Source organism: Chiloscyllium plagiosum, unplaced genomic scaffold, assembly GCF_037043375.1.
Source record: "Chiloscyllium plagiosum isolate Xiang-an unplaced genomic scaffold, Cpla_swu_hap1 HiC_scaffold_7, whole genome shotgun sequence".
Lineage (NCBI taxonomy): Eukaryota > Metazoa > Chordata > Chondrichthyes > Orectolobiformes > Hemiscylliidae > Chiloscyllium > Chiloscyllium plagiosum.
In genome coordinates this window covers 1409924-1436051 of record NW_028270145.1, presented here as the reverse complement: position 1 = coordinate 1436051, position 26128 = coordinate 1409924, and the positions used below count along the sequence as shown (strand labels likewise).

Below are 26128 nucleotides of genomic sequence, written 5' to 3'. Positions count from 1 at the left end.
GATTCATGGTCATCACTAGACTTATATTGAGTGCAGCATCTGCCATAGCAGGGTTTGAACACAGGTCCCCAGAACATGACCTAGTTCTCTGGATTAACAGTCTAGCAATAATACCACTAGACCATCACCTCCCCCAACAACATGTTATCACTCACTGAGGTATGTTACGACATGGGATAAACCCTTGTGCTAATTTAAACCAGACACACAGAAAAGCTCATCTTGCGCCGTAATCTGTTAAATTTTGAGACGCAACGAACTATCCCAAATATCTCTACTTAAAGAAAAAATTAACAATTGTTTTCTTTAAGTCTAAAAGAGAGCATTAAACAACAACTATTTACAACTCCTTTCTCTTAAACCTCTTTTTACTTCCCACTCTACATTACAGGTCCAATAAACTCCCTCTTAAATTTATGGGAAATCAATTTTCAAAACCAGTTGTCATCTTCGGATATTGAACTTCCTCTGTAGATTCCTCTTGGTTGTCTTCGGTCTTCTGCTGCACAACTTTCTTATGGACAGTTACCTTTCAGGGAGCTACTCTGTTGGCAGTCTGTTGGTGCTTGGCTGCTCTTTGCTGTTCTCCACAACTGTTCAAATACCCAATTTTATATAACCCAAAACATCGGACCGGCTCATTGGTTTGATGCCGTCCAAAACAGTAAAATTCGATTGGATTTTGGTATCTGGGGCATAATTTAAGCTGATTAGCTGAATTTGAATTTGTTGTGTACCATGGCAATGCAGCTCCAACTATTTGTTTCACAACCAAATGTTACATTTTTAAATGCCAGCCAGAAGTTTCAGCTCCCTTAAAGGTACAGTACACGTCCACAACTTCATAACAGGTGTAGGAACACGTTATCATGCAGTGGGAGCATGTTGTCACATGGTGGCAAGATGGGAAACACAGAGTCATAGTGTCATACAGCACAGAAACAGACTTTTCAGTCCAATCAGTCCATGTTTCCATGTTTATCAGTGTTTTCTTGTCATAACTGCAGCTCAACAAAATCAATGCTTTCAAACTAAACAACCCTCAAACCAGCAAATTAATAGCATGATATTTTTTGGAATGTAAAATTAACATTTCATATCCAATCTATTTTTCAATTGTAGCATTTGTGATTCAATGCTTCTTTTAAAATTACATAAAATCTGGTTGAGGAAATTTCATTACCTTTGAACACAGACACTGAAATATAAAATAATGCTAACCCCAAACCAAGGACCCACAATTATGAACCCAGAAAGATAAATGGCCTTTCATATCCCTGAATTCCATCTTCATCTGTGTCTTCTCTTTCCCCAACTCCATTATGTGTCACATTGACTGTCTGTTAGCTCAGTTGACTGGATAGCTGGTTTGTGATGCACAATGATGCCCAACAGTGAGGGTTCATTTCCAACATCAGCACAAAGGACTCTCTTCCTCAACCACATCTCTTGTCTGAGGGTCTTTCTCACCCTCACTCTCTCTAGGTCAGGCAATGGTTTCATGATATTAATGCTGGACTGTTGACCCAGGTAATGTCCAAATCCTGCACCACCAGATTCTGGGTTTTGAATTCAATACAAATCTGTAATTAAGAGTCTAATAATGACCATGAATCCATTATCAATTGTAGGAAAACCCATCAGGTTCACTAATGGCCTTTAGGGAAGGAAACTTCCATCCTTATTTATCTGGACTACATGTGGCCCCACACACAGAGCAATATGGGTGATTCTTAACGGCCCTCTGAGAGAGGCAGTAAATGCCAGCCTAGCCAGTGATGCCCTCTTCTGTGAATGAATAAAAAAAAATGAAAGATGAGCCCTATGGTCCACTGGGACTAAGGCAACTTCACCTTTTACCTATAGACTAGACATAGACTGCAAGACCCTTATAAGCAGTTTAGTTCAATACCACTGGAAAGTACAGATATACGTTCAAACTCTATCAAACCATACTGGACATATGGAACTCTTTGAAGAGGAAATTCCATTGAGATGAATATCATGCTAATGATTAATTGTATCCTTATGTATTTTCAAATGCTATTACTTCAAACATTTCAATCACTCCTAGGATTAATTTGAGATTTTTTTTGTGGCTGTGCGATTAAAGGCCCTCAAGGCTAAAGCATCAGTGAACAATTACTGGATTTAGTTTCTTACATCCTTCACTGCATGTTATCATTCAACGGTCCTGAAAGAATGAGAAAAAAAAATTGTGGATTTGTATTGGTAGTTTAAATGAGGTACAGTTAGAACAGTGGTGGCTCAGTGGTTAGCACTGCTGCCTCACAGCACCAGGGATCTGGGTTCAATTCCAGCCTCAGGCGACTGTCTGTGTGGAGTTTGCACATTTTCCCTATGTCTGTGTGGGTTTCCTCTGGGTGCTTTGGTTTCCTCCCACAATCCAAAGATGTGCAGGTTAGGTGAATTGGCTGTGCTAAATTGCCCATTGTTTTCAGGGATGTATAGGTTAGGTACATTAGTCAGGGGTAAAAGTAGGGGAATAGCTCTGGGTGGAATACTCTTTGGATGGTCGGTGTGGATTTATTGGGCCTAATGGCCTGATTTCACACTGTAGGGATTCTATGATCTCCTCTGTGCATGAAAAGCTTTCCTCTGAACTTTGCAATCTTATTTGTGAAGAAACATGTAGTTGCATGTAGATGGAAATCGGACAATTTCAGATTAAGCTTCATTTATATTCAACTATGGATATTATTTTCCAATGAAGACAAATGAATGGGACATATGGCCATGTCTAGATTGAAGATTAACCACACATAGTAAATCCTCAATCGGAGACCAGACAAAACGATGCACTTCAATAATGACTTCATCACACACAAACTAAGGCATCCTTCAATAAGCTCTTACACTGGGACTCCACAAAAATACTCATTTATACTGCCAACCCTGACCTATTCCCTCCAGGGTTTCAAAAAAACCAAGCCAGCTGTTGCAGGAATTGAACCCACAGAGCTGGCATTACTCTGCATTACAGACTAACCATCCAGTCATTGAGCCAACCAATCCCATCATAGAAAGAGGATAGTACAATGCAGTGTTCTTATATTATAAAAGGTAGAGTCTTTTATAGGTAGCTATTCCAATCCATAAATATAGTGATACCTTATCAACACTGGGAATAATTATATATTTCCAAGTCGGAATAATGCGTGGTTTGGAGAGGAACTTGCTGGTTGTGGTCTTTCCATGCATTGGCTGCCCTTGTCCTTTAAGTGTTAGAGGTCACGTGTTAGAATGCCTATAGGAGACCTGATACATTACAGTCTTGAATCTTGTTGATAGTAGACACTGATGCCACCACTGTGTCATGGAATAGATTTTGAAGGTGGATTGGGTGTCAGTCAAGCAGACTGCTTTGTCCTGGATGGTATCAAGCTTCTTGTGTGTTTTTTGGAGCTGCACCCATCCAGGCAAGTGGAGCGTATTCCATCAGACACCTCACCTGTGCCTTGTGGATGGTTGATAAGTACTGGGGATGTGAGTTACTCACCACAGGACGCCTGTTCTTATAGCCACAATATTTATAGGCTCATCCAGTTCAGTGTCTGGTCAATGTAACCCCTAGAATTTTGGTAGTGGGTCATTTAGCAATTTTAATGCCATGGAATGTCAAGAAATAATGGTTGGCTGCTTCTGCTGGGGATGGTCATTGTTTGGAAGTTTTGTAATGCAAACATTAATTTCCACTTATCAGCGCAATCTGATACCGAAGCAATATGTGTTGTCCAGGTCTTGGTGCTTCTGGACACAGACTGCTTCGGTATGTGATAAGTCATGAATGGTGCTGAACATTGTGCAGTCATCAATAACTATTTCTACTCTGACCTTAGGATGGAGGGAAGGTCATTGATGAAGTAACTGAAGATGTTCGGACTTAGGACACTAACCTGAAGAACTCTTGCGGAAATGTACTGTGGCTGAGAGATCTCTCTCTTTCTCTCTTTTCTTGCCTAAAATGTTTGTGAGACAGAAAATCTGTCCACAGTAAAGTTCAGAAGTTTCAGATATAAATATGTTGCTGGGGGCAGAGCAGGTTTCAATGCGGGCTTGCAGTCTCCCTAATAACCAGCTTGTTGTTAAGCAGAACCCATAAGAGATGATCTAATGAAATGTTATAAAACCTCACATTTGCAGGAGTATTCCATCTGATTACTGTATTCTCAGTCTGAGAATCTGACACGGTTTTCAAAACTAAAACACCATTTACCTGCAGGTCTGGTTTCTTTCTAATAACTGATAGCCAAGTCCAGACAGTAACATCTTTCCTCCTTCTCACATGGTGGCTAATTCTAACAATAAAGCTGACAACATTTCCATTTACATTATCCTTCTGTTTTAGGCAATAATAAGAATATTGCAACTGTGGACTTCCTACAAAATGAAACAGCATATTTAAAAATAATTAACCTCCTTCCTCCAGTGCAGTTTTATGTCATATATGATTTGTGTGAATTTTACAAATAATTTCCCTTTTTCTTTGCTTTCATTAGATCCTTTAAGCTGCACCCAATATGGCAACCACTACCAAAACAAAGATGTCTGGAAACCAGAACCCTGTCAAATCTGTGTGTGTGATGAAGGAATAACACTATGCGATGAAATCACGTGTGACGAACTATTTGACTGTGATAGAAAGATAATTCCAATAGGAGAATGCTGTCCTATATGTCAATCGAGTGAAACAGACCTGTATCCTGACAGTAAGTGACTTGCATTGTTTCAAACTATCAAAATTATGAAACATAATTCATCAATGACTGTTGTATATGCATCTGAAAGGGTTATTATTGAGCACCACCTCCTAAAGTTATATCATTTGGACTAGTGCGGAAACAGCTTATGATCTCAGTGGATTAAAACCTAACATCTAGATCCTCTATCTGGTCTCTGTAACAAAGTCTAACATTTCAATATAATCTGTGACTAGATGCTAACATGGAATAGACTACTTGTTCAATATAAGAACCTCTTCTAGCTACACCAGTAAGTACTACCCCATTAAACCAATCAAACCACGTAGATCATTTAACCTATATCGAAAGAGGATGGTGGGAACATAGTAAAGATCAGACTCAGTTTAGCTGCACATTCAACAATTGCCACTCACTGAAGCTGGGTGGACTCCAGTTTTAATCTGAGTGATGACAAAATCCAACCTGTGAATAGTTTGCATGGTATTCCTCAACTGCAAGCTTGGATGTAGGGATTTTCCTCTTCTTCGATCAAGTTGAATATGCAGATAAGTTATGTAAGCCTTTGTTACAAAACTTTATTGGAACATAAGAATGGTGTGGGCGGTGAGATCTGATCTGCCATTCAGGAAGATCAGGGCTGATCCATCCATCTCTATCCTCTTGATCAGAAATATCATGGTCTTTCACTAGCCTTTAGCATGGCTAGTGCAAACCTGTCCCCCTCAGACATAGAATTCTTAATTGCAATGACATCCAGTGCTTTTTGTGGATGAATGATTCACTGTTCTCCCAGTTCTTGTGTGAAACAGTGTTTCCGAACTTATGTTTTGCATGTGCCTGGCCCTGATTTTACAATGTGTTCCGATGTTTCCGATCATAGCTTGGCAGAAGGCGGTTACTTTATCAATTGCCGTTAATTCTAAAAACCTCAGCCTTCAATGTTCTTTGTCGTTCACCATTTTTAATAAAAATCAAATTTAGATCTGTTAGTTATTGGTCTAGAATAACCCAAAATATGGAAGAGTTGAAAAAAACGAATAATACTTGTAAATGGTCGTGCTGATTCTCCCTGAGAAAGTGAGGACTACAGATGCTGGAGATCAGAGTCGAGAGTGCAGCTCTGGAAAAGCACAGGCAGTCAGGCAGCATCCAAGGAGCAGAAGAACCAACTTTTGAAGTATATAAGATGAGTCAAGACAATATGTCTCATTTGCCAGATACAATATCCTTACTTGGTAGGAAATAACCAATTGTCACTATTTGATTCACTCTCTTAATCTCTCAATGCTAGTTTGTCAATGTTAAGATCCAGTTAATATTACTGATGCCACCAATCTTGTCATCTTTAGCAAACTTGTATATATTGTATGTTTTTCTATGTTATTATTTAAGTCATGAATAAAAAATGTGATTTAGTTGAATTGCCAAAGTAAGTCCTTGTGAAAAGTATTAAGAAGGAAAGATTTAACATGTTGAATTCTTTAGACAATGTTCACAAAATATTAAAATAAAACAGTTTTCAATGAGTTTTGCAATTTCTCAATAGATTTGTCGCAATCTATACGCAAGCCAGAATACATTTGAAAATGCTGTTGATTATATTAATGGATAGATATTTAAAATGGCCATATGACATTACTCATCTGCTAATTTTATGAGATGATTTTGTTCTGATCACTTTTAGATTACATTTGATAAAGACATTCCAATCACTGAGCTTGGTATCTCTGGCTGAGGGGGTAAAGCATAAAAATATGCTGAAATAGACATAATCTATTAGTGTTTTTCATCTTTGAGCTGATTCTATTCACAATGGCTTTAAAATGCTTCCCAAGTGCAATCATTAATGATTGACAATCTGAAGAGAAGGAATATATCCCACAACTGATAACATGTTTTTTTGTTCAGGCTGTAAAACAATTGCAATACTTTTTATGCTGCTTACATAGGCAGTTATGTTTAGGATAGTTTTCCAATATTTTATAGTTATATATTCAGCATTGGACCATTTTTGTTTGCTCAAATTCTTTTTTTATTTTATCATTTGGCATAGTTCTTCAGATCCCTGTATATCTCCCATCATCTGCAATCATTTAAAATAATACCCTTTTCAATATCCTCCATCTGGGGTGACACGATGGCTCAGTGGTTAGCACTGCTGCTTCCCAGTACCAAGGGCCCTGTTTGATTCTGACCTCCAGCAACTGACTTTGTGAAGTTTGCACATTCTCCTGTGCCTGCATGGTTTACTTCTGAGTGCTCAGGTTTCCTGCCAAAGTCCAAAGGTATTTAGGTTAATTGCATTAGTTATGGAAAATGCAGGAGTACAGGGAAGGGGTGGATCTGGGCAGGATGCTCTTTGAGGGTTCTATGTGGACTTGACAGGCTTCCACATGTTAGGGATTCTGTAGTTCTATCTTGTATTCCACACTCTCAAACATTCATCAGCAACATCATACCCATACCCACCACAAACTCGTCAGCACCTTCACTGTCCCACCATCCCTACACGCAGCTCACTCCTTATCCTGCATTACCACCCCCCCCCCACAACCCTTCACTTGCCTTGAATCCCCAGACCCCAGCTAATTCCATATTATTCCTTTATACTGTAATTCCCTGTGAGGTGTCTTTGCTGAGTTTGTTGACTGAGTTCTAAAGCAAGTCTTAGACTCTAAAAGTGTGTTTACTGAATGGTCAACCTGATTTTAAATGGCCACCCTGAGCAGTTTTGGGCATTGTTAAGTGCAAAGGTGGATTGATAATCGCGAACATTATTCTAACACAAACCTTTCTTTTTCTTGTCCAGTTTCAAGAGGAGAAAAGGTAAGGAGCATTTTGTAAACATTTCTGTAGATATAAAAGCAACAATTCATTTTGCAATTGTTTTAAGATAGTGATGTGTAAAGTCTGCTTTAAAATATTGGGAGAGAACTTTGTCTTGGGAGGTAGTCTAGAATGTGCAATTCACATTGCTTATCCTGAAAGTTTGACGAGAAATTAGTATCAAGTGGGTTGTAAAATGAGATTTGCCGATACTAATTTTATGTTATCATTGGAGGCAAATTTCATCCCAACATATTCTGATTTTCAGTTAATAGATTAATAGCCAAGTTTCTACAAAGCAAATCAAATACTTGTTATTTTTTGGTAGAAATTAAAAAAGGAATGAAGAGAAGGTGAAAAAAAAACAGATTTGAGAATTTTTTTCTTCCTGATAATGTTGTTTTCATTCAGATATTGGGATATTCTTAGTGATCATTAAAGGAAGTAGTTTACAGCAGTTACAGGTTCCACTTTAGCAGGGTGTAAGATTGTGTAAAAAAAAATCAGCATTACCACGTTCACTCTTTGGTAAGAAAATATCAGCTTAAAGCTATGCACCATTTTCAATCTTTATTTCACCTTATTCCCTCTGTCTTAAAAAAGTATGAGTGTTAGTGAAAAGGCATACATGGCCCATAAGTAAAAGGGCAAGGTAGTTGAAAACACATGAGCAAAAAGAACTTTCTAAGGTGTTTAAGTCATGTGATTTGAGTTGAGATCTGTTCTGGAGCTACAGAGATCTGTTCTGGAGGACAAAGTGGAGGGCAGCAGCAAGAGGGGTGCACCTGGATATAGTTGTACAGAGGTATCATAGATAAGCTACAATAAAGGATGGCACAAGACAGAGAGCAAAGTAGACAGCAATGGCAAATGCATTGGCAGGGGAGCTACATGCAGCAGCAGCAGCAGCAGCAGCAGCAGCAATAGAGTTTGACTTTTGTTGTTTTCTTAAGCTATTTTAGTTTAAGCTATTAATGTAGAAGTTGAGAGAAAAAAATAATAATGATTACGTAAGACAGCAGACCCACAGCTTTACCTGTTAGTATGGGATTTTAGGGTGACATGAAGTAATCATTTTAAAAAAAAAACATCAGTACCGCAATAGGATAATATGAACAGGTTTTCCAACTATGTACTGTAGGATTACAATTCAAGAATAATGTATTTGTCGAAACAGATCATAAAGTGCTTCCAATCTGAAGCAATTCTGCTCTCTCAATAGGGACAAAAAGGTGAACCAGGAGAAGTCCGCAGAGTAAGTGATTTAAAATTATTTATCTTCATCCCTTGTTTTAGACTGACCATTTGTATTTGCATTGGTTACAGCATATTTTCAAAGCTGTCCATTTGAGTAACTGTTTTCTGTATATTAATACTGAAAGATTGAGTAATGTCAATAAGAGTAAGAATTAAGTGTATAACTAAAGTTGGTGATACCATTTTCTATCACTTTACTATTGCTGATTGACATTTTTCATGTTTATATCAGGTTGTTGGAATAAGAGGACCACCAGGCGCAGCAGTAAGTGACAACTTGTGCTACCAGAAGTAATTACAGAAAATCATGTGTGAAATTAAGTCTGAGCATTTATTTTCAGCAAGGCAGCTGAATTATTGACATGTTGAAAATTTTTGCTGAAACTTTTAGAAAGGCGAGGGGAATGCCATGTTAAGTCTGAGTAATGGAATAAATAGAATTGGGATGTGGAGTAACTCATATATTTTACAGCATATCATCTTTTACATTTAATAGATTTAAATGACTTTAATCTTTTGTTGATGCTTTGTAGTCCAGCAGATTTCCTGTTTAGATTGCTTCATTCCTGCTTGACTCCAGCTGTAACCATGTTGTTTACCAGAGAACTCTGCACATGTTTCGATTCACACATGGACAGAGTAAGGATCTTTGAAAAGCTATGGCACAGAAGGAGGTCATTTGGCCCATTATGTCTGTGCCAACCAAAAACAAACCCAAGCCAACCAGCCTACTTTCACTGCTCAGCATTTGATGCATATCCCTGCACTTAGCAACATCTTTTAAATGAGTTAAGAGTTTCTGCCTCTTCTACCTTTTCAGACCCCTACTATTCTTTGGGTGTCAAGTAACCATTGTACATTTAATCATTAGATAATGGGGTAATATTTAAATAAAAGCTAGGTAGACTTACAAAACACCCAGTTATTTCTGGAGTTTAACACTACACTACATTTACATCCGATGGGTGACAGTAAGATGGCAGTGCATTTCACATCTTTCCTGAATTTTATTTCCATTGATACCAGCCATGCCTACAAATTTCACCAGTTCTCAGAACAAAATAGCCAGCATAGCATCTTTCCAACGTGCCCCATTGGCTAGTGGAAGAGTCTGTATATGTTGATTTGAGTAGAACCCTGACTATAACTTCACTTCTGAAATCCAGTGTCCTTTCAAGTGCCCAGCTTGCTGATTGCAGCAAAAGCAGAAATGCTCTCTCACATTTAATACATGATCTGATTATGGCCAGACCCTAAGTGAAGTTCCCCAATTTGTTATGGTTGCAGACAGGATATCCCAGGATACATGATGAATTCCATGGTGAGGAGCTGGCTCGCTTTTTTCAATCCCTCACATGCTTAATTTATTGCAACAAGATTAACTTTAAAATGATATCTTTATTCTGGACCCAAATAAACTTATGTTTTAAATGATGATAATTTAGCCAATCTTTCTTGAATTAACAAGAGTTTACTAGTTACGAAATGAGAAAAGAATTAATAATCCACTACTAGCTGGTATAGATTAGAAATAAAACATCCTATTTTCCTTTTTCAACTGATTTGCCGTATTCTGAGTGAGAGACAGTTTTTACATGCAACACAAGCGTGCCTTAAGAGGTAGCTCTTCAACTATGACCTTCAGAGCACACACTAATACTGAAATGCAGGCGGGAGCATGCAAGAATGTTCAGTCCCACTAGCATACTCCAGTAGATTTGAAACTGACTTTTTAGTCCTTTCCTTGTGTATTTGACAATGGGAGAAACATGACATGTATTTTCAGTTTGAAATATAATCTACAGGAAGTAACTTGCCATTGAGCAGGGGTCTTCAGCCCTTATTATCTTTGTAGTCACAAGGTATCACAGTCCAGTCAATTCAAAGTTTCTTTAACATTTTAGGTACTAATTTCATTGGTTATTCTCTCCAGATAGCCCCGTAACTTACTCCCACAGCCATATTTGGCAGCAAGAGCCCTCTTTTGACGAACTCAGTTTGTGATTACAAGTTGAAAGCATCACCAGTAATTTGTGGTTCTGACCACGATTGTAATACTCTTTAAAGAGTTATTTTCAATGTATTGAGATCCTAGTACAGTTATCTAAAACAAAAGAAAAGTTTTTGCCTATTTCAAGAGATTTGCCCGATCTTTTCAGAGACACTAAAAATTATTGGAACATTGGGCAGCAGGAATATTCATTAGGAACTTTCTGCAATATCTCAATCCATTAAAATGTAAAGAGATTCATTGGATATTTACACACTGTAGTAATGATAAAACAAACTGTATTAAATATAATGTGCTAAATGAATCTCATTAAACAGTTGATGGAGGTTTACTGTGTATTGTAAATTTTTACCATGAGCTGAAATTTGATTGATCTCATTGGCATGGAGCCTGTAGACCATTGTAATGTTGGTTTTAGATCATTGAATAATAGCTTCTAAAGGACCATTAATTTGCAGCAGTACATCCAAAAATGTATAAACCTGCTACATATGTAATGGAAATTTTAAAAATGCATTAACTTAAACCTATGAGGGAGATAGGTAACAGCTGTCAGAAATTGTAAAAGAAGCAATGATTATGTAAATAGTTCAACTAGATTCCTGGGAAACTAAAAATATGAAGTCTTTCAGAAAGGTTGGTAATGTAATATGTTTATGAGGAAACATCACCTCAATCCTATGGCACTCAAAGTTCTCCTGTATAATGTCATGTCTTGATATATTGTAAGAGGATATTCTTCTTCACCTTATGTGTTTTTTCATACATATTATTCCTAACATTTAATTTATTTTTCATAAAAAATAATTTTGTTTACTTTACAGGGACCACCAGGCTCACAAGGATCAAGAGGTGCAGAAGGGCAGAAGGGACCACCAGTGAGTAATGATATGACACTTTTCAATGACTGAATATATAGAGTATGTTATTTCCATCACCGAAATAGCCTGATGAAGCTATACAATGATCAATAGATTGTTTGGAGGTGCAAAAAGGGTTACTTACATATCTAGTATGATATTGTGAAATTGCACAATGCAATTATCCGTAAGCATGACATTGGAAAAGATCAAAAAGAGATATAAAACAATTGAATATAGAAAGTGGGGAGATAATTACTGAGAACATGTGAAGCAGAAGCAAGAGTATACCATATAGCTTGTCAAGCTTGGTACTTCTTCTAATATGATATTGGCTGATCATTGGCTTCAACTCAATTTTATCACCTACTCCCCAAATTCCTTGATACTGTGAGAGATTAAAAAAACTGTCTGTCTCAACTTTCAATATATTCAATGATGGAGCACTCACAACTTTCTGGGAGTAGAGAATTTCAAAGAAATGCAACCGTTCGAGAAAAGAAACATCCCTCATCTCTCAAAGTTGATTTCATTATTCTAAGACTGTCCCTCCAAGTCCTAGATTCCCAAGTCAGCAAAATTGTAAAGTGGAAGACCATTCTTGAACATTCTTATTAAATTGTTCTGAAGAGGTAACAAGAGAGTAATCAAGGGTAAGGTAATAGATTTGGATTTCTTTGAAAGACCTTTGACAACTAAATTTGGAACACATGGAGTTAGGGTACAAGTAGAAGCAAGTACATCAAGGTGGGTAAAAAAAAAGCAGAGAACATGGAATAGGAGTTAAGGGTACCTGCTCAAACTGGCAAGCATCCTCAAGGACTTATGTCAGAATGGTTGTTTCTCACTATTTATGTGAATTGATTTGACCTGGGCATCCGAAGAACAATTTCAAAATTTGTGCCTTGACTTTTCAAGCCTTCTGGGGACAGGCTGTAAGGCAAAGGAGAGCATAAAGAGGCAATGGGAGCCTGCCAGGCAGTTCTCAGGAGGGGAGGAGCAGCTTCTCCTCTGTCTGGTCTACTCATGGTTCACAGTTTCACTGATTGGTCATCCCCATGGTTGAGGAGAAAGTGAGGTCTGCAGATGCTGTAGATCAGAGCTGATAATGTGTTGCTGGAAAAGCGCAGCAGGTCAGGCAGCATCCAAGGAGCAAGAGAATCGACGTTTCGGGCATGAGCCCTTCTTCAGGAATGGTTGAACTTTCTCAGGTATTTTGGGGATTTTGAAAGTAAATTGCCCCACCTGTCTTGTGCATTTGGCCCTTTGGTATGAATGCATCCCTTGGCTGGGGAACACTGGACATGTTCTGGATTAGTGGTGCTGGAAGAGCACAGCAATTCAGGCAGCATCCGAGGAGCAGTAAAATCGATGTTTTGGGCAAAAGCCCTTCATCAGGAATAGAGGCAGAGAACCTGAACTTCTGTGCTCTTCCAGCACCACTAATCCAGAATCTGGTTTCCAGCATCTGCAGTCATTATTTTTACCAACACTGGACATGTGTGCACCCTCTTAGAATAAGGGACAGATTATTTAAGATGGAGGTGACAAGAAAGCTCTTCACTCATAAATTTATGATTCTTTGGAATTCATCTCTCCACAGAATTATTGATATTCCATATTTGAATATCTTTAAGGCTGAAATAGATACATTTTTGATCTCTCAAGGAATGAAGGCTATGTAGAGTGAACCAGAACACTGAGTTGAGGTTGATGTTCAACCTTAAATGCACTAAATGGCACAGCAGTCTCAATTTTGAATTGTTCCTAACTGGTTCTCATTTTCTAATGTTTTTCAGTATAAGATGATTAAGGTTGATGAAAAAGGGAGGAATATTCTGTTACTGTGACATAGATGTGGATCTGTTGGACTTGTTACTGTGCTGCAAATACTACCTTACTCTGTAATCCACCCACTTAATATCTTTTACACGTTCAAATTGTTGAGTATGTCACAATTCAACATACAAATAAACTGAAAGCTCCTTGGGTCAGGGTCAATTTCTGGAAAAATCCCAAAGAAAAGCATTGACATTTCACTGCAGTATCTGCTCATGTATGTACTTGTTGACAAGGTTTTTCCACAAGAAATAAATAATTGGACATGATGTAAATTGGCCATAAATACATTGCCACCCATTTTCCTGGAATCCCATAGTTCATCATTTGACTCTGAGTAATGGCAGCTATTTTTTGTATTGAGAATAAAGGCCAAAATATTGTTGTGATTGTGTATAGTTGTAGTATCTGGGCTAGAGTGTCACTGAGGAGCAATCAAAGTCTGTCTTGGCATGCACCAGAGCAGTAACTTCCAAGTCGCACTCTGAGACTGCAACATCCTTTTCAACTATTTCTTGTGACCTGAGATCCTTGCCCAAAATCCTAGCCACCCACTTCCCCCACATCATCCAATGCATCCTACCATAGCCTTACAGGCCTATAGTTGTCTTCCTGTCTGAGAGCTACCAGGTCTCCCAGTCTGTTTGGTGGCAGCCAGTAAACCAACACAAAAAATCTAGGTGAGGCCTTACCAATAGTCCTTCATTCCAGTCTAACCTAGCCACTGCCTTTCTGCCTCACAGTTATGAGTCAGGCCATGGTCATTTATGATGCCCTCTGGATGTTGATGCTTTTCAAGGATAGTTGACTGACATGAAAATTGATTTTAAGCTGTAATTGTGAGTATATTTCATCACTAAACTACAGCAGCATAACAGTAACCTTGTCTACTTCATCATAGTGTCATAGTCATAGAGATGTACAGCATGGAAATAGACCCTTCGGTCCAACCCGTCCATGCCGACTAGATATCCCAACCCAATCTAGTCCCACCTGCCAGCACCCGGCCCATATCCCTCCAAACCCTTCCTATGCATATACGCATCCAAATGCCTCTTAAATGTTGCAATTGTACCAGCCTCCACCACTTCCTCTGGCAGCTCATTCCATACATGTACCACCCTCTGTATGAAAAAGTTGTCCCGTAGGTCTCTTTTATGTCTTTCCCCTCCCACCCTAAACCTATGCCCTCTAGTTCTGGACTCCCCGACCCCAGGGAAAAGATTTTGCCTATTTACCCTATCCATGCCCCTCATAATTTTATAAACCTCTATAAGGTCACCCCTCAGCCTCCAACGTTCCAGCCCCAGCCTGTTCAGCCTCTTCCTATAGCTCAAATCCTCCAACCCTGGCAACATCCTTGTAATTTTTTTCTGAACCCTTTCATGTTTCACAACATCTTTCCAATAGGAAGGAGACCAGAACTGCATGCAATATTCCAACAGTGGCCTAACCAATATCCCATACAGCCGCAACATGACCTCCCAACTTCTGTACTCAATACTCTTGACCAATAAAGGAAAGCATGCCAAATGCCTTCTTCACTACCCTATCTACCTACTCCACTTTCAAGGAGATATGAACCTGCACTCCAAGGTCTCTTTGTTCAGCAACACACCCTAGGACCTTACCATTAAGTGTATAAGTCCTGCTAAGATTTTCTTTCCCAAAATGCAGCACCTCGCATTTATCTGAATTAAACTCCATCTGCCACTTCTCAACCCATTGGCCCATCTGGTCAAGATCCTGTTGTAAACTGAGGTAACCCTCTTCACTGTCCACTACACCTCCAATTTTGGTGTCATCTGCTGACTTACTAACTGTACTTCTTATGCTTGCATCCAAATCATTTATGTAGGTGACAAAAAGTAGAGGACCCAACACCGATCCTTGTGGCACTCCACTGGTCAAAGGCCTCCAATCTGAAAAACAACCCTCCACCACCACCCTCTATCTTCTACCTTTGAGCCAGTTCTGTATCCAAATGGCTAGTTCTCCCTGTATTCCATGAGATCTAACCTTGCTAATCAGTCTCCCATGGGGAACCTTGTCGAACACCTTACTGAAGTCCATATAGATCACATCTACTGCTCTGCCCTCATCAATGCTCTTTGTTACTTATTCAAAAACTCAATCAAGTTTGTGAGACATGATTTCCCACGCACAAAGCCATGTTGACTATCCCTAATCAGTCCTTGCCTTTCCAAATACATGTACATCCTGTCCCTCAGGATTCCCTCCAACAACTTGCCCACCACCGAGGTCAGGCTCACCGGTCTATAGTTCCCTGGCTTGTCTTTACAGCTCTTCTTAAACAGTGGCACAACGTTTGCCAACCTCCAGTCATCCGGCACCTCACCTGTGACCATCGATGATACAAATATCTCAGCAAGAGGCCCAGCAATCACTTCTCTAGCTTCCCACAGAGTTCTCGGATACATCTGATCAGGTCCTGGGGATTTATCCACCTTTAACCATTTCAAGACATCCAGCACTTCCTCCTCTGTAATCTGGACGTTTTGCAAGATGTCACCATCTAATACCCTACAGTCTATATCTTCCATATCCTTTTCCACAGTAAATACTGATGCAAAATACTTGTTTAGTATTTCCTCATTTACTGCGGCTCCACACAAAGGCCGCCTTGCTGATCTTTGAGTGGCCCTATTCTCTCCCTAGTTACTTTTGTCTTTAATGTATTTGTAAAACCCTTTGGATTCTCCTTAATTCTATTTACCAAAGCTATCTCATGTCCCCTTTTGCCCTCCTGACTTCCCTCTTAAGTATACTCCTACTTTCTTTATACTCTTCTAAGGATTCACTCGATCTATCCTGTCTATACCTGACATATGTTTCCTTCTTTTTCTTAACCAAACCCTCAATTTCTTTAGTCATCTAGCATTCCCTATACCTACAAGCCTGTCCTTTCACCCTGACAGGAATATACTTTCTCTGGATTCTTGTTATCTCATTTCTGAAGGCTTCCCATTTTCCAGCCGTCCCTTTACCTGCGAACATCTGCTTCCAATCAGCTTTCCAGAGTTCTTGCCTCATGCCGTCAAAATTAGCCTTTCTCCAATTTAGAACTTCAACTTTTAGATCTGGTCTACCCTTTTCCATCCCTCTTTTAAAACTAATAGAATTATGGTCACTGGCTCCAAAGTGCTCCCCCACTGATACCTCAGTCACCTGCCCTGCCTTATTTTCCAAGAGTAGGTCAAGTTTTGCACCTTCTCTAGTAGGTACATCCGCATACTGAATCAGAAAATTGTCTTGTACGCAATTAACAAATTCCTCTCCATCTAAACCTTTAACACTATGTCAGTCCCAGTCGATGTTTGGAAAGTTAAAATCCCCTACCATAACCACCCTATTATTCTTACAGATAGCTGAGATCTCCTTACAAGTTTGTTTCTCAATTTCCCTCTGACTATTAGGGGGTCTATAATACAATCCCAATAAGTTGATCATCCCTTTCTTATTTCTCAATTCCACCCAAATAGCTTCCCTGGATGTATTTCCGGGAATATCCCCCCTCAGCACAGCTGTAATGTTATCCCTTATCAAAAATGCCACTCCCCCTCCTCTCTTGCCTCTCTTTCTATCCTTCCTGTAGCATTTGTATCCTGGAACATTAAGCTGCCAGGCCTGCCCATCACTGAGCCATGTTTCTGTAATTGCTATGATATCCCAGTTCCATGCTCTGAGTTCATCTGCCTTCCCTGTTAGGCCCCTTGCATTGAAATAAATGCAGTTTAATTTATTAGTCCTCCCTTGTCCCTGCCTGCCCTGACTGGTTGACTTGCTTCTGTTCTCAACTGTACCAGTCTCAGATTGATCTCTTTCCTCACCATCTCCCCGGGTCCCACCTGGGTCCCATCAGTTGACAAATATTTACAACTCATTTCTGGCCACTCCTGTTTAGACAATGTAATAACTCAAAGAACTATTTGAAGTAGTCAGACTTTCAGAAAAGCATATGAGACTAACATAAAAATTACTAACCTATAAGGACACTTTTAGATACTGATACATTGGTATACTATGAGGGATGTATAAGAGCCTCCAATTGAAAGCTACAGCAATAGTTATTCTAATCACCAACATGTACTGACTGTTGTTTGTATAGTGATTATGAATTATAAAACTAATGAAAACACTGGAGGGAAATTTCTGCACAAAATGAGTTGTTCAAAGTTTGATCCAACACTTGATTTTGAATCGCAATGGGTGGCATCTCACAATTGCTGTTCTATCGTCCAGAGATAGAGCTAATTCACATGAGATGACGGAAACCAAAGATGGGAATTTGACAAAAGCATTGTCACAATTCCAAAAAAACTTCATTCATATTTGGAAATTATTTCATTTATAGGGTGTGCCAGGTCCACCTGGACCTGATGGCGTGCCTGGAATTCCTGGAGATCCTGGTCCTCCTGGTCCACCGGGACATCCCACTCATCCTGGATTTCCAGGTGTAAGTATTTCAAAGTGTTAAGTGATGTTTAAGTCATCCTCAAATGTTTTCTATTCACTTTTAACAAACCTTTTAACATTCACTCTTAATCTTTACATGTCTATTTGTAGTATAATAAAAAACACAATTGAGAAAAATAATGTGTATTATTTATCATATTTAGTCTCCTGGCTGTAATGTCTGCACATAAATACATGCAGCACATTTAATCTAACTGAACTACTTCCTCTCTTCCAGCAACTTGCATCTCAGATGGCGGGTGGTGATGAGAAATCAGGTTTTCGTGGTCAGCTAGGAATGGTGCCTGGAACGATGGTAAGAGAGTGTTTAACAATCTCTTACTGTGTGTTCAATATATGATAGGATTGCTTTATTTATGTCATTTTAAGAGTACATTATAAAGAATAATTATACCGATCACACTCTGTTCTGTGATAGTAAATAACAGTAATCAGAAATTTGTAATATGTAGAAAAAACCTTAAATAAGCACTTGAGCATTTTACGTTGCCTCTGCAATTATGCATATGTGTGCAGAAGTGTAAAAGTGTCCATTGTGGGATATAATTGAAAATGTGTGTAATAGTTTCAAATTACATTAGAAATCAATGACAAATTGTGAGACTTTTTTATTAAATCATAAAAGTTTTAGTTGCTTTAGTCTAAAGGTAACCCAGTCCGTGCAGATTAGTTCCTACATTAACACATGATTAAGTCAAATCACATATTCCTGTCAGTAGACAGTCACTCAAGCCCTGGTAAATATAGTTAGACTGGAGAATTGAGAAGTTCAATATATCTTGAAAAAATAGTCTGTCACATTAACTTCCTTTTATATATTCATAAATCATGGTGATCAGTATAAGATAATTCAAAAGCTAATACATTTTCTATACATATTATAAGGGGACATCCTGTGTTTAGTAATGTATAGGTTTCAGGACAATGCTATGTCCTAATACTCAAAATCATGGACACGCTTCTGATGGTAATTGGGAATTGTGAAGCACACATAACCTCAGCAAAGGAGTTGGTGTGCATGCCCAAGGATAACTGGCAGCATATAGAGCAGATTACAAAGTCAATCCATATACAATCTGATTTTATGTTAGGGTTGCCATTTTAGAATGTATATCTGGTTTTAACAGAATATTATAAGGTATGAAGTACCTATTCATCAATTTCTTAGTGGGCAATTGCATGAAAATGAAATTAATCTACAGTTGGAGCTGTCTATAATGTCTGCCTATTTTGCATTGAGTGGTCAGTGAGGGTCTTTGCTTGCACACTCACAGTATACTAGGATTTTGATTTATTTATTATTTTGTAGGAAACTTAAGTCGCTGTCTCTTTGACATGTTTTGCCAGGTTTGGGGCATGGTGTCCCTGGCCTCAGAGCAATCTGAATCATTTATGGCCAGAAATACATGGCTTTGGATCAGGGCATTTTCAGCTGATGGGGCTGCTTTCACAGGTTTCCATTCTTATCTGTATAATTGTAGCCAGAGAATCCCTTGTACTGGTTTCTCTATCTGTTTTTGCACCATTACCTCTCATGTCTCTCAAGAATCAATCCCTTGGTTCCACCTATTTCTGATCTATTTGCTACTTCATGATGACATCATCTGAATGCACAGCATTAGCGTTCTCATATAAATTGGTGACACCCAGATCTACCATTCCACCTCTCTCAATTCCTCCACTGATGTTAAATTACCTTGCTGCTTATTTGATAAATAGTACTGGCTGAGTAGAAATTATTTCCAATTCAATATTGGGACAACTGAAGTCCTTGAAATCAGTCCTCTCCCCAAATTCTGCCCCTAATTTCTGATTCCTTCCCATTTCCGGGCAACAGCCTGAAATGCTGATGTCACATTCAATCCCACAATGTGCATCTGACCACATACCAAATCATCCCTAAGACCACCTATTTCCTCCTCCATAACTGTATTCACTTCACCTTCATCATAGCTCATTTACTGCTGAAAACCTCAACCATACCTTCGTTACTCCCAGGCATGACTATTGAATACTGTCTTTGCTGGTCTGCCACATTGTGTCTTCCATACACTTGAAGCTATCCAAAACTCTGCTGTTGTTGTTTTAACTCACAACAAGTTCTGTTACCCTACCATTCCTATTCTGGCTGCTCTACACTACCTCCTGGTCAAGCAACATCTTGATTTTATGATTGGCATTGTTGATTTCAAACCTCTCCATGGTATTTCCATTGGTACCTCCATAATATCCTCCATCACCCTCTGAGATATTTGTGCTCCTTTAATTTGGCCCTATTGTGCATTCCCAATCATAACTGCTCCACAGCTGGCAACTGCAACTTCAGTTACCTCGATCCTAAGTTCTGGAAATCCTGCTCCACACCCTCTTTGCCTCTCTTCCTCACTTTCCTCCTTAAGACACTTTTTCAACTTTAGTTAGGCTTTTGATCATTTGACCTGATATCTTTTTATCTGGCATGGGTTTCTCCAGCACTCTGTTTTATCTGTCAAATAAGTGCATGCCTTCTGAAGTAGTCATGGAAATGATGGTTTTCTAAGTCTCTGATCCCACAGTTCACTTCACTGTCTTATGGGGGGACTTCCTTGGGGAAGTTTTGTTTCATCTACGTAGCCAACAGATTTCCTTGGCCATGAGATTGGCTTGATGAGTTGATTATCATAATAAAACAAAAGTGCAATGAGCAATATAAATATTCCTTATTGTTAGCTTACCAGCTCATTAATGAGTTAAGTCAGTGCCTTGTCATTAATATTCCATGAATTATGGAATCTTGTGTATCAGTCTGATTAAATATCATGCCCCAAACCGTAGCCATGGTTACTTATCTACTACACTCCTATTAAATTCCAACTGGTAGAGAAATTCATCCCCTCTTCTAACTTCAGAGAAATACATCAAGATGAAGAGAGCGACAAAAGCCCCAATGTGTGTGATAGACCTCCACATAGAATTAATATTCAAGCTATAATGTATTTGCTTCTGTGTTATTTATCATTGTTTCTTGTTACTTATCATCGTCCAGGGTGAAGTAGGATCAAGAGGACCTCCAGGAATCATGGGACCAGCAGTAAGCACATTTAATAAATCATTTCAACATTCCAATTGGTGATGGATGGAGCCATATTTTTTGATTCAACTGTCATGGATTTACTAATGCAAACTAAAGTTTCAAAAAAGATCTTTTTGTATATTATAATATTATATATGTACTGACTTTGAATGCTAAGAAAGTTGAAACGTAATATACTCTGATGTGCGTTTAAACCGATCATTTAAGTTCACTCCATTTGCTGTAAAAAGGTCAGTTAAGCCAACTGTGTGCATTATACTTATTATCTGGAGACAATTTGAACTTCTTACATCATTTTTTTGCCCCATCTAATATACTTACACTAACCATTGAAAATTAACTTTAAGTCTGCCTAATTGCTTCAGCATTCCTTTGTATCCATCCGTAATTACTCTCACTCCACCCAGTTTCTAGTGCTGTCCACAAATCCAGTTCTTCTCTGACTGGATCGGATCCTTGATGTTCCATGTTCCATTGCCGTAATGTAGACCAACATTGCACCTTTCCCACTGATTGTACATTCTCAACTTTTTCTTCTTCACTTCAGCTAAAAGCCCTTGAGATGTTGGGACACTGATTTTCTTGTGGGTATATTCATTGGCTGTTCAGAAGTCCAGATGATTCTCAGAACCTTTCATTTTGATGGAGAGCTACATTTCAAAAGGCTGTAATCCTCTTCCTGCCTGATGGTTCAGCTACAAAACTCCATGCAAGGCATTTTGTAAGATGCTTTTTGAAGAGTAGGCTGATGTTGGATGTCCTCCTCATTTCACTCAGCTGGCAATTGCTAGTCTTGACTTGATTTCAGTGCTGCTAGGTTCATTTTTGACATTTTTGATCCCAGAATTATTTACATCTGCAATGATTGTGGATTATAACGCCATACTTTTCTCACCATGAGTTGTCAATCAGCTAACGCTATGGAAGAAATAATTAACCAGATGTGAAGAAACTGAATTTTGCCAGGTGGTTGGCTGATTTCAGATCTGGTGGATTGCCAAGTATTCCTGACTCTAGTGTGGACCAATTAGCCCGATAAGCCAGGACTTGAAAAAATCTCTTAGAAATGATCAGAGAAAGGCTCTTATACTTCACACTTGAAATAGGTAGGAATAGTTTTGTCTCATCACAACAGTAGGGACATCAGATGCCATTTTTGTGGTGTGTAATGTGATTGTATAATGTCACATATTAAAAAGCAGAATGACAAAAAATTGTGTATTCCTCATCCATACTGGCGTAAAAGTTGATGTTATGTAAGAGTCAATCCCCTATTTTTGGTCAAATAATCTGGAATTTTCCATGTATCTCATGTAACAGTCAACCCTCATTCTTCACGGATAACAGTTCAACATTTGTGGGTCAAGGAATTATCCTGTATTGACGAAACAAATAGTTTCTCGTGCTGTTATGTGTTTTGATGTACGGTTCATACCTACGTTAGGCTATAGATTTCTTAGTTCATTATCAAACGTGCACCTATAATAGTGTGATACAGAGTTTATCATGTCATCATTTCCTATATAAGATAGGCCTATATGCATTTACTTTACTATAATCATCGCACAGCTGTTGATGATTTCTCGCAGCTACAATGATCAGTGAAAGTCACATGTCTGATAACTTGTGTTTTTCTTAATCAGAAATAAAAGCTTAAAATGTTAGTTTGAAAAACTAAAACAACAATAGATGAGAGAAAACTGAAGGAAATGGAAAAATTTGGCACAAAGGCTTGAGATGCATCAGATCAGAGTCAGATGAAAACCTCCCTTTGCGTGCAGCTCAGTTGAGCTTGTACAATTACCATAATTTGTTGTTTTTTTTCTTTATTCGTTCAGAGATCAGTTGGGCTAATGATGCGGTATTTTGGACTTAATGATTGCTAAGTTATCCGAGTTTATTTTCCCCTGATTTTTGACTGTACTTTTTCACAAAATGTCTGCTAACATATTATACGGGTTCCCTTCACTAACAATCTGTGTCATACCTCCCACAAATTTCTGTTTAGCATGAATTTCAGCCCCTCCACAAATTTAACCTTAAAAAAGTCTTAAAAATGTGACTTTTACACGAGCATATACAGTGACCTCTACAGTCATTACAAAAGCTTCTGAATTGGTCCATCAAGTTTCTCAGCTAGGGAAAACCATGATGGGTTTACAGTGCTATAACTCTGAATTTGGCAGATTTGTAGACTTTGTGAATCGGTGAAAATTATCGTGACTTATGATCCCAAATGATATTGCTATTGGAAAAATCTGATCCCAGCCTAAAATCTGGCACGATGAGTCTTTTTTTAATATTAAAGTGACAGAATTTCACTGAAATATAAGCACACAATATTGCAGATATGGCTTTTACAATATAACAGAAGTTTATTACACACAGAAAATGAAGATAAAATAGATTAAAACAACTTGTTTATACCAGCATGGTTTGAAAGATTTTAAAACACACAGCAAAATGAAAATCCCATTTTTTTCCCAATGCCATCACCTCACAGTAGGCAAATTTGAGAGTACCCATCTCTATCACAGCTATTGGTTTGATTTCTCATTTCAATTCTCAGTTTTGAATTTCTGACACATTTTTTAACAATTCACACAGCTCAACCTAAACTTGCATAGTTTCAAATAACCCCTTCAGAGTTCTAACCAAATGCTTCTGGTTTGGAATTTTCAAACCAAAGCCCTTGCACTGAGGTAACCTGTTTCATAAACGTTCTGAATTAAGTTCTGAATTTCTTCAGTTGAAGCTGTTGTTACATCTAACCCTAGTCAGGACTTCAGTGAATTGAAACAAAAAGCTTTCCAGCTCTATAAAAAAAACCTTTCCTTCTAAACCAAAGTAAACTAACATCTTTTAATGTTTGCAGTCTCAGGTCATAAACCCTCACAATACAAACAAATACTCAGTATCACTCCAGGAGGGCTGCCCCCTGACATCATGGCTCCAGAAAGACTGAAAAGTTGATAATAAAATCCATTCATAAACACAGACAAAGGCCATATACCCCCCCCCCCCACCTTTCAAAATCCAAATTCTAAAACAAATGATACCAGTGTACTGAAGTGATAGCTGCACATACTTGGGGAACTTGAAATTCTCCTTGAATATTTTAGAACTAATAATGATGGTTACTACAAGTATAAGATAGGGTGATGATGTCAGTCCAATGGCCAGAAACAAACCATTAACTCTCCATGATGGCAGACGAGCTGAGGAGATTGAGGTTGAAGTTTGGGTTGACCATCCACAGCAACACAAATACTCTCAATGATATTCCATGGTGAGAGCTGTGTGATATTTCAGAATTCCCTACACAGAGCACCAACTCTGAGTTCAAAGGAATGATTGCTTAAGTTATCCGAATTCATTTTCCCCTGATTGTTTATTCTACTTTTTCACAAAATGTCTGCTACTATTTTATATCGGTTCCCTTCACTAAGAAACTGTGCCATACCTCCCACAAATTTCTGTTTATCCCTTTAATTCTTTCAGAGTATTTTCACAGCTGCCCAATATGAATATTGGAATCAATGTTTCTTTTCTCCCCGCCATTGCTTTATCTCTCCCCATTTTCTGCACTTTCAAGTGATGAAGCTGCAGCAGGAAGCACAGGGGAAGAATTTCTGCAGATGGTCTCCTCCCCTTTTTTTTTCTGAATCTATTATGGAACAACTGCAGGAATAGTGGAAAACCAGATTCAGTTGCAAACTTGGATTGGAATACTAGGCTAACCCATGAAATCTCCACCCTTTGAGACAGTTGTAATCTTTTGGCATGTTGAAGTAAATTTTCTGAACTTATGGAATGTTGCTGTCTATATATTTCAACATTTTTAATTACCTTTGCAACCATTGCTGTATATTGTGGTGGCATTCTTGATATCCGATGGACAAAGACCTACATCTTTTCTTATTTCACTTTGAAATCTCACTTATTTTTCTTAATAATTTACATTTTCTATATTTATGACATAATTATCAAATATTTGGAGTTGGTTTGGAGCTTTATTCCTTCCCTGAAAATTAATAATATCTTTTGTCTTTGAGGTTTTATATAAATCATATTATCCTACTGTGCTAGACAATGGGGCTGGTATAGACTTAGTTTATTTTTAGCAGGGATGACAGGTCCCTTCTGTCATCAAAAGTAGAATTAGCTTTGAGAATTTTTTTGGCTTAAATAAGTTTTCTTACAAAGGAATAATTCCCAAAGACCAACAAAGTAGGAGTCTAACAAAATAGGAGTTTCACTAAACCATTGTTAATGGTTAATCAGGTGATTGCTTAGAATTTGCATCTGGAGCCTTTTAGGACTTCATTCCTTTCTGTCCCTTTATCTTTACATAAGTAAACCTTTTGGTTAGAGTGGCTTCACCTCAGCTGACGCCAGCTGCATTCAGTTATTCTAAACAGATGGAGAAAATGTTGGGCAGGGCAACCAATAGGGAATTAATCCTTGCTCCAAAACTCTAGGAAAAGTGTTGATAGCAGCATCCATTCCTGGCAATATATTTGGCTTCATGCTTGCTGTTAGATATAACAGCCAAATGACATTCATTCCTGCAGCGCAACACCCCTGTGCTGGAAAATTAAATTAAAAAAACAGAATTGATGTTTTACAAACCTTCCAGACTGAAGGACCAACCCCACTCCCTTTAATACCTGTCACAATAGGTCATCAAGTTCCCAATTAGTTGCCTGATGTAATCCTCATAAAGTTCAATTGTAGCTATAATTTGCATGCTATTGAAATGCTTTTTCCTATTTCAACTGGTAGCTACAAACTTTTGCCAGGTAAATCAGAGGAAATAATGTTTAATGCATCATTGGTCTGCATTCCAGTTTGCCCTCTCTAATATGTCCTGGAAATTGGAGGATGTGAGGAATTAGGCCGAGGAAACTAGGCCAGCAGGACACTTGGTCAGCCATGCAAGATTCAGTCCAATTAATGCATGTCTCCTTCTTGGAAATGTGAAAATGATTTGGGATTGATCTAATGGTTTGAATTCCAGGTTGGTTTTGAAGGCTCTTTG

At 38.4% G+C, this 26128-nt stretch overlaps 1 protein-coding gene across 2 annotated transcripts in view; it reads left to right on the top strand.

The window, feature by feature from the left end:
- Positions 1 to 26128, top strand: part of LOC122551236 (uncharacterized) — a 260766-nt gene that overhangs the window by 109583 nt on the left and 125055 nt on the right. For both annotated transcript variants that reach the window (XR_015757572.1, XM_087988654.1), the window contains exons 2-9: positions 4521 to 4730; positions 7534 to 7550; positions 8773 to 8805; positions 9040 to 9072; positions 11643 to 11696; positions 17893 to 17994; positions 18232 to 18309; positions 21040 to 21084. Coding sequence is in view for 1 of the 2 variants with exons in the window: in XM_087988654.1 (XP_087844780.1) it covers positions 4521 to 4730; positions 7534 to 7550; positions 8773 to 8805; positions 9040 to 9072; positions 11643 to 11696; positions 17893 to 17994; positions 18232 to 18309; positions 21040 to 21084 (572 nt within the window). In the remaining variant the exon portion in view is untranslated. The remainder of the gene's footprint in view (positions 1 to 4520; positions 4731 to 7533; positions 7551 to 8772; positions 8806 to 9039; positions 9073 to 11642; positions 11697 to 17892; positions 17995 to 18231; positions 18310 to 21039; positions 21085 to 26128) is intronic.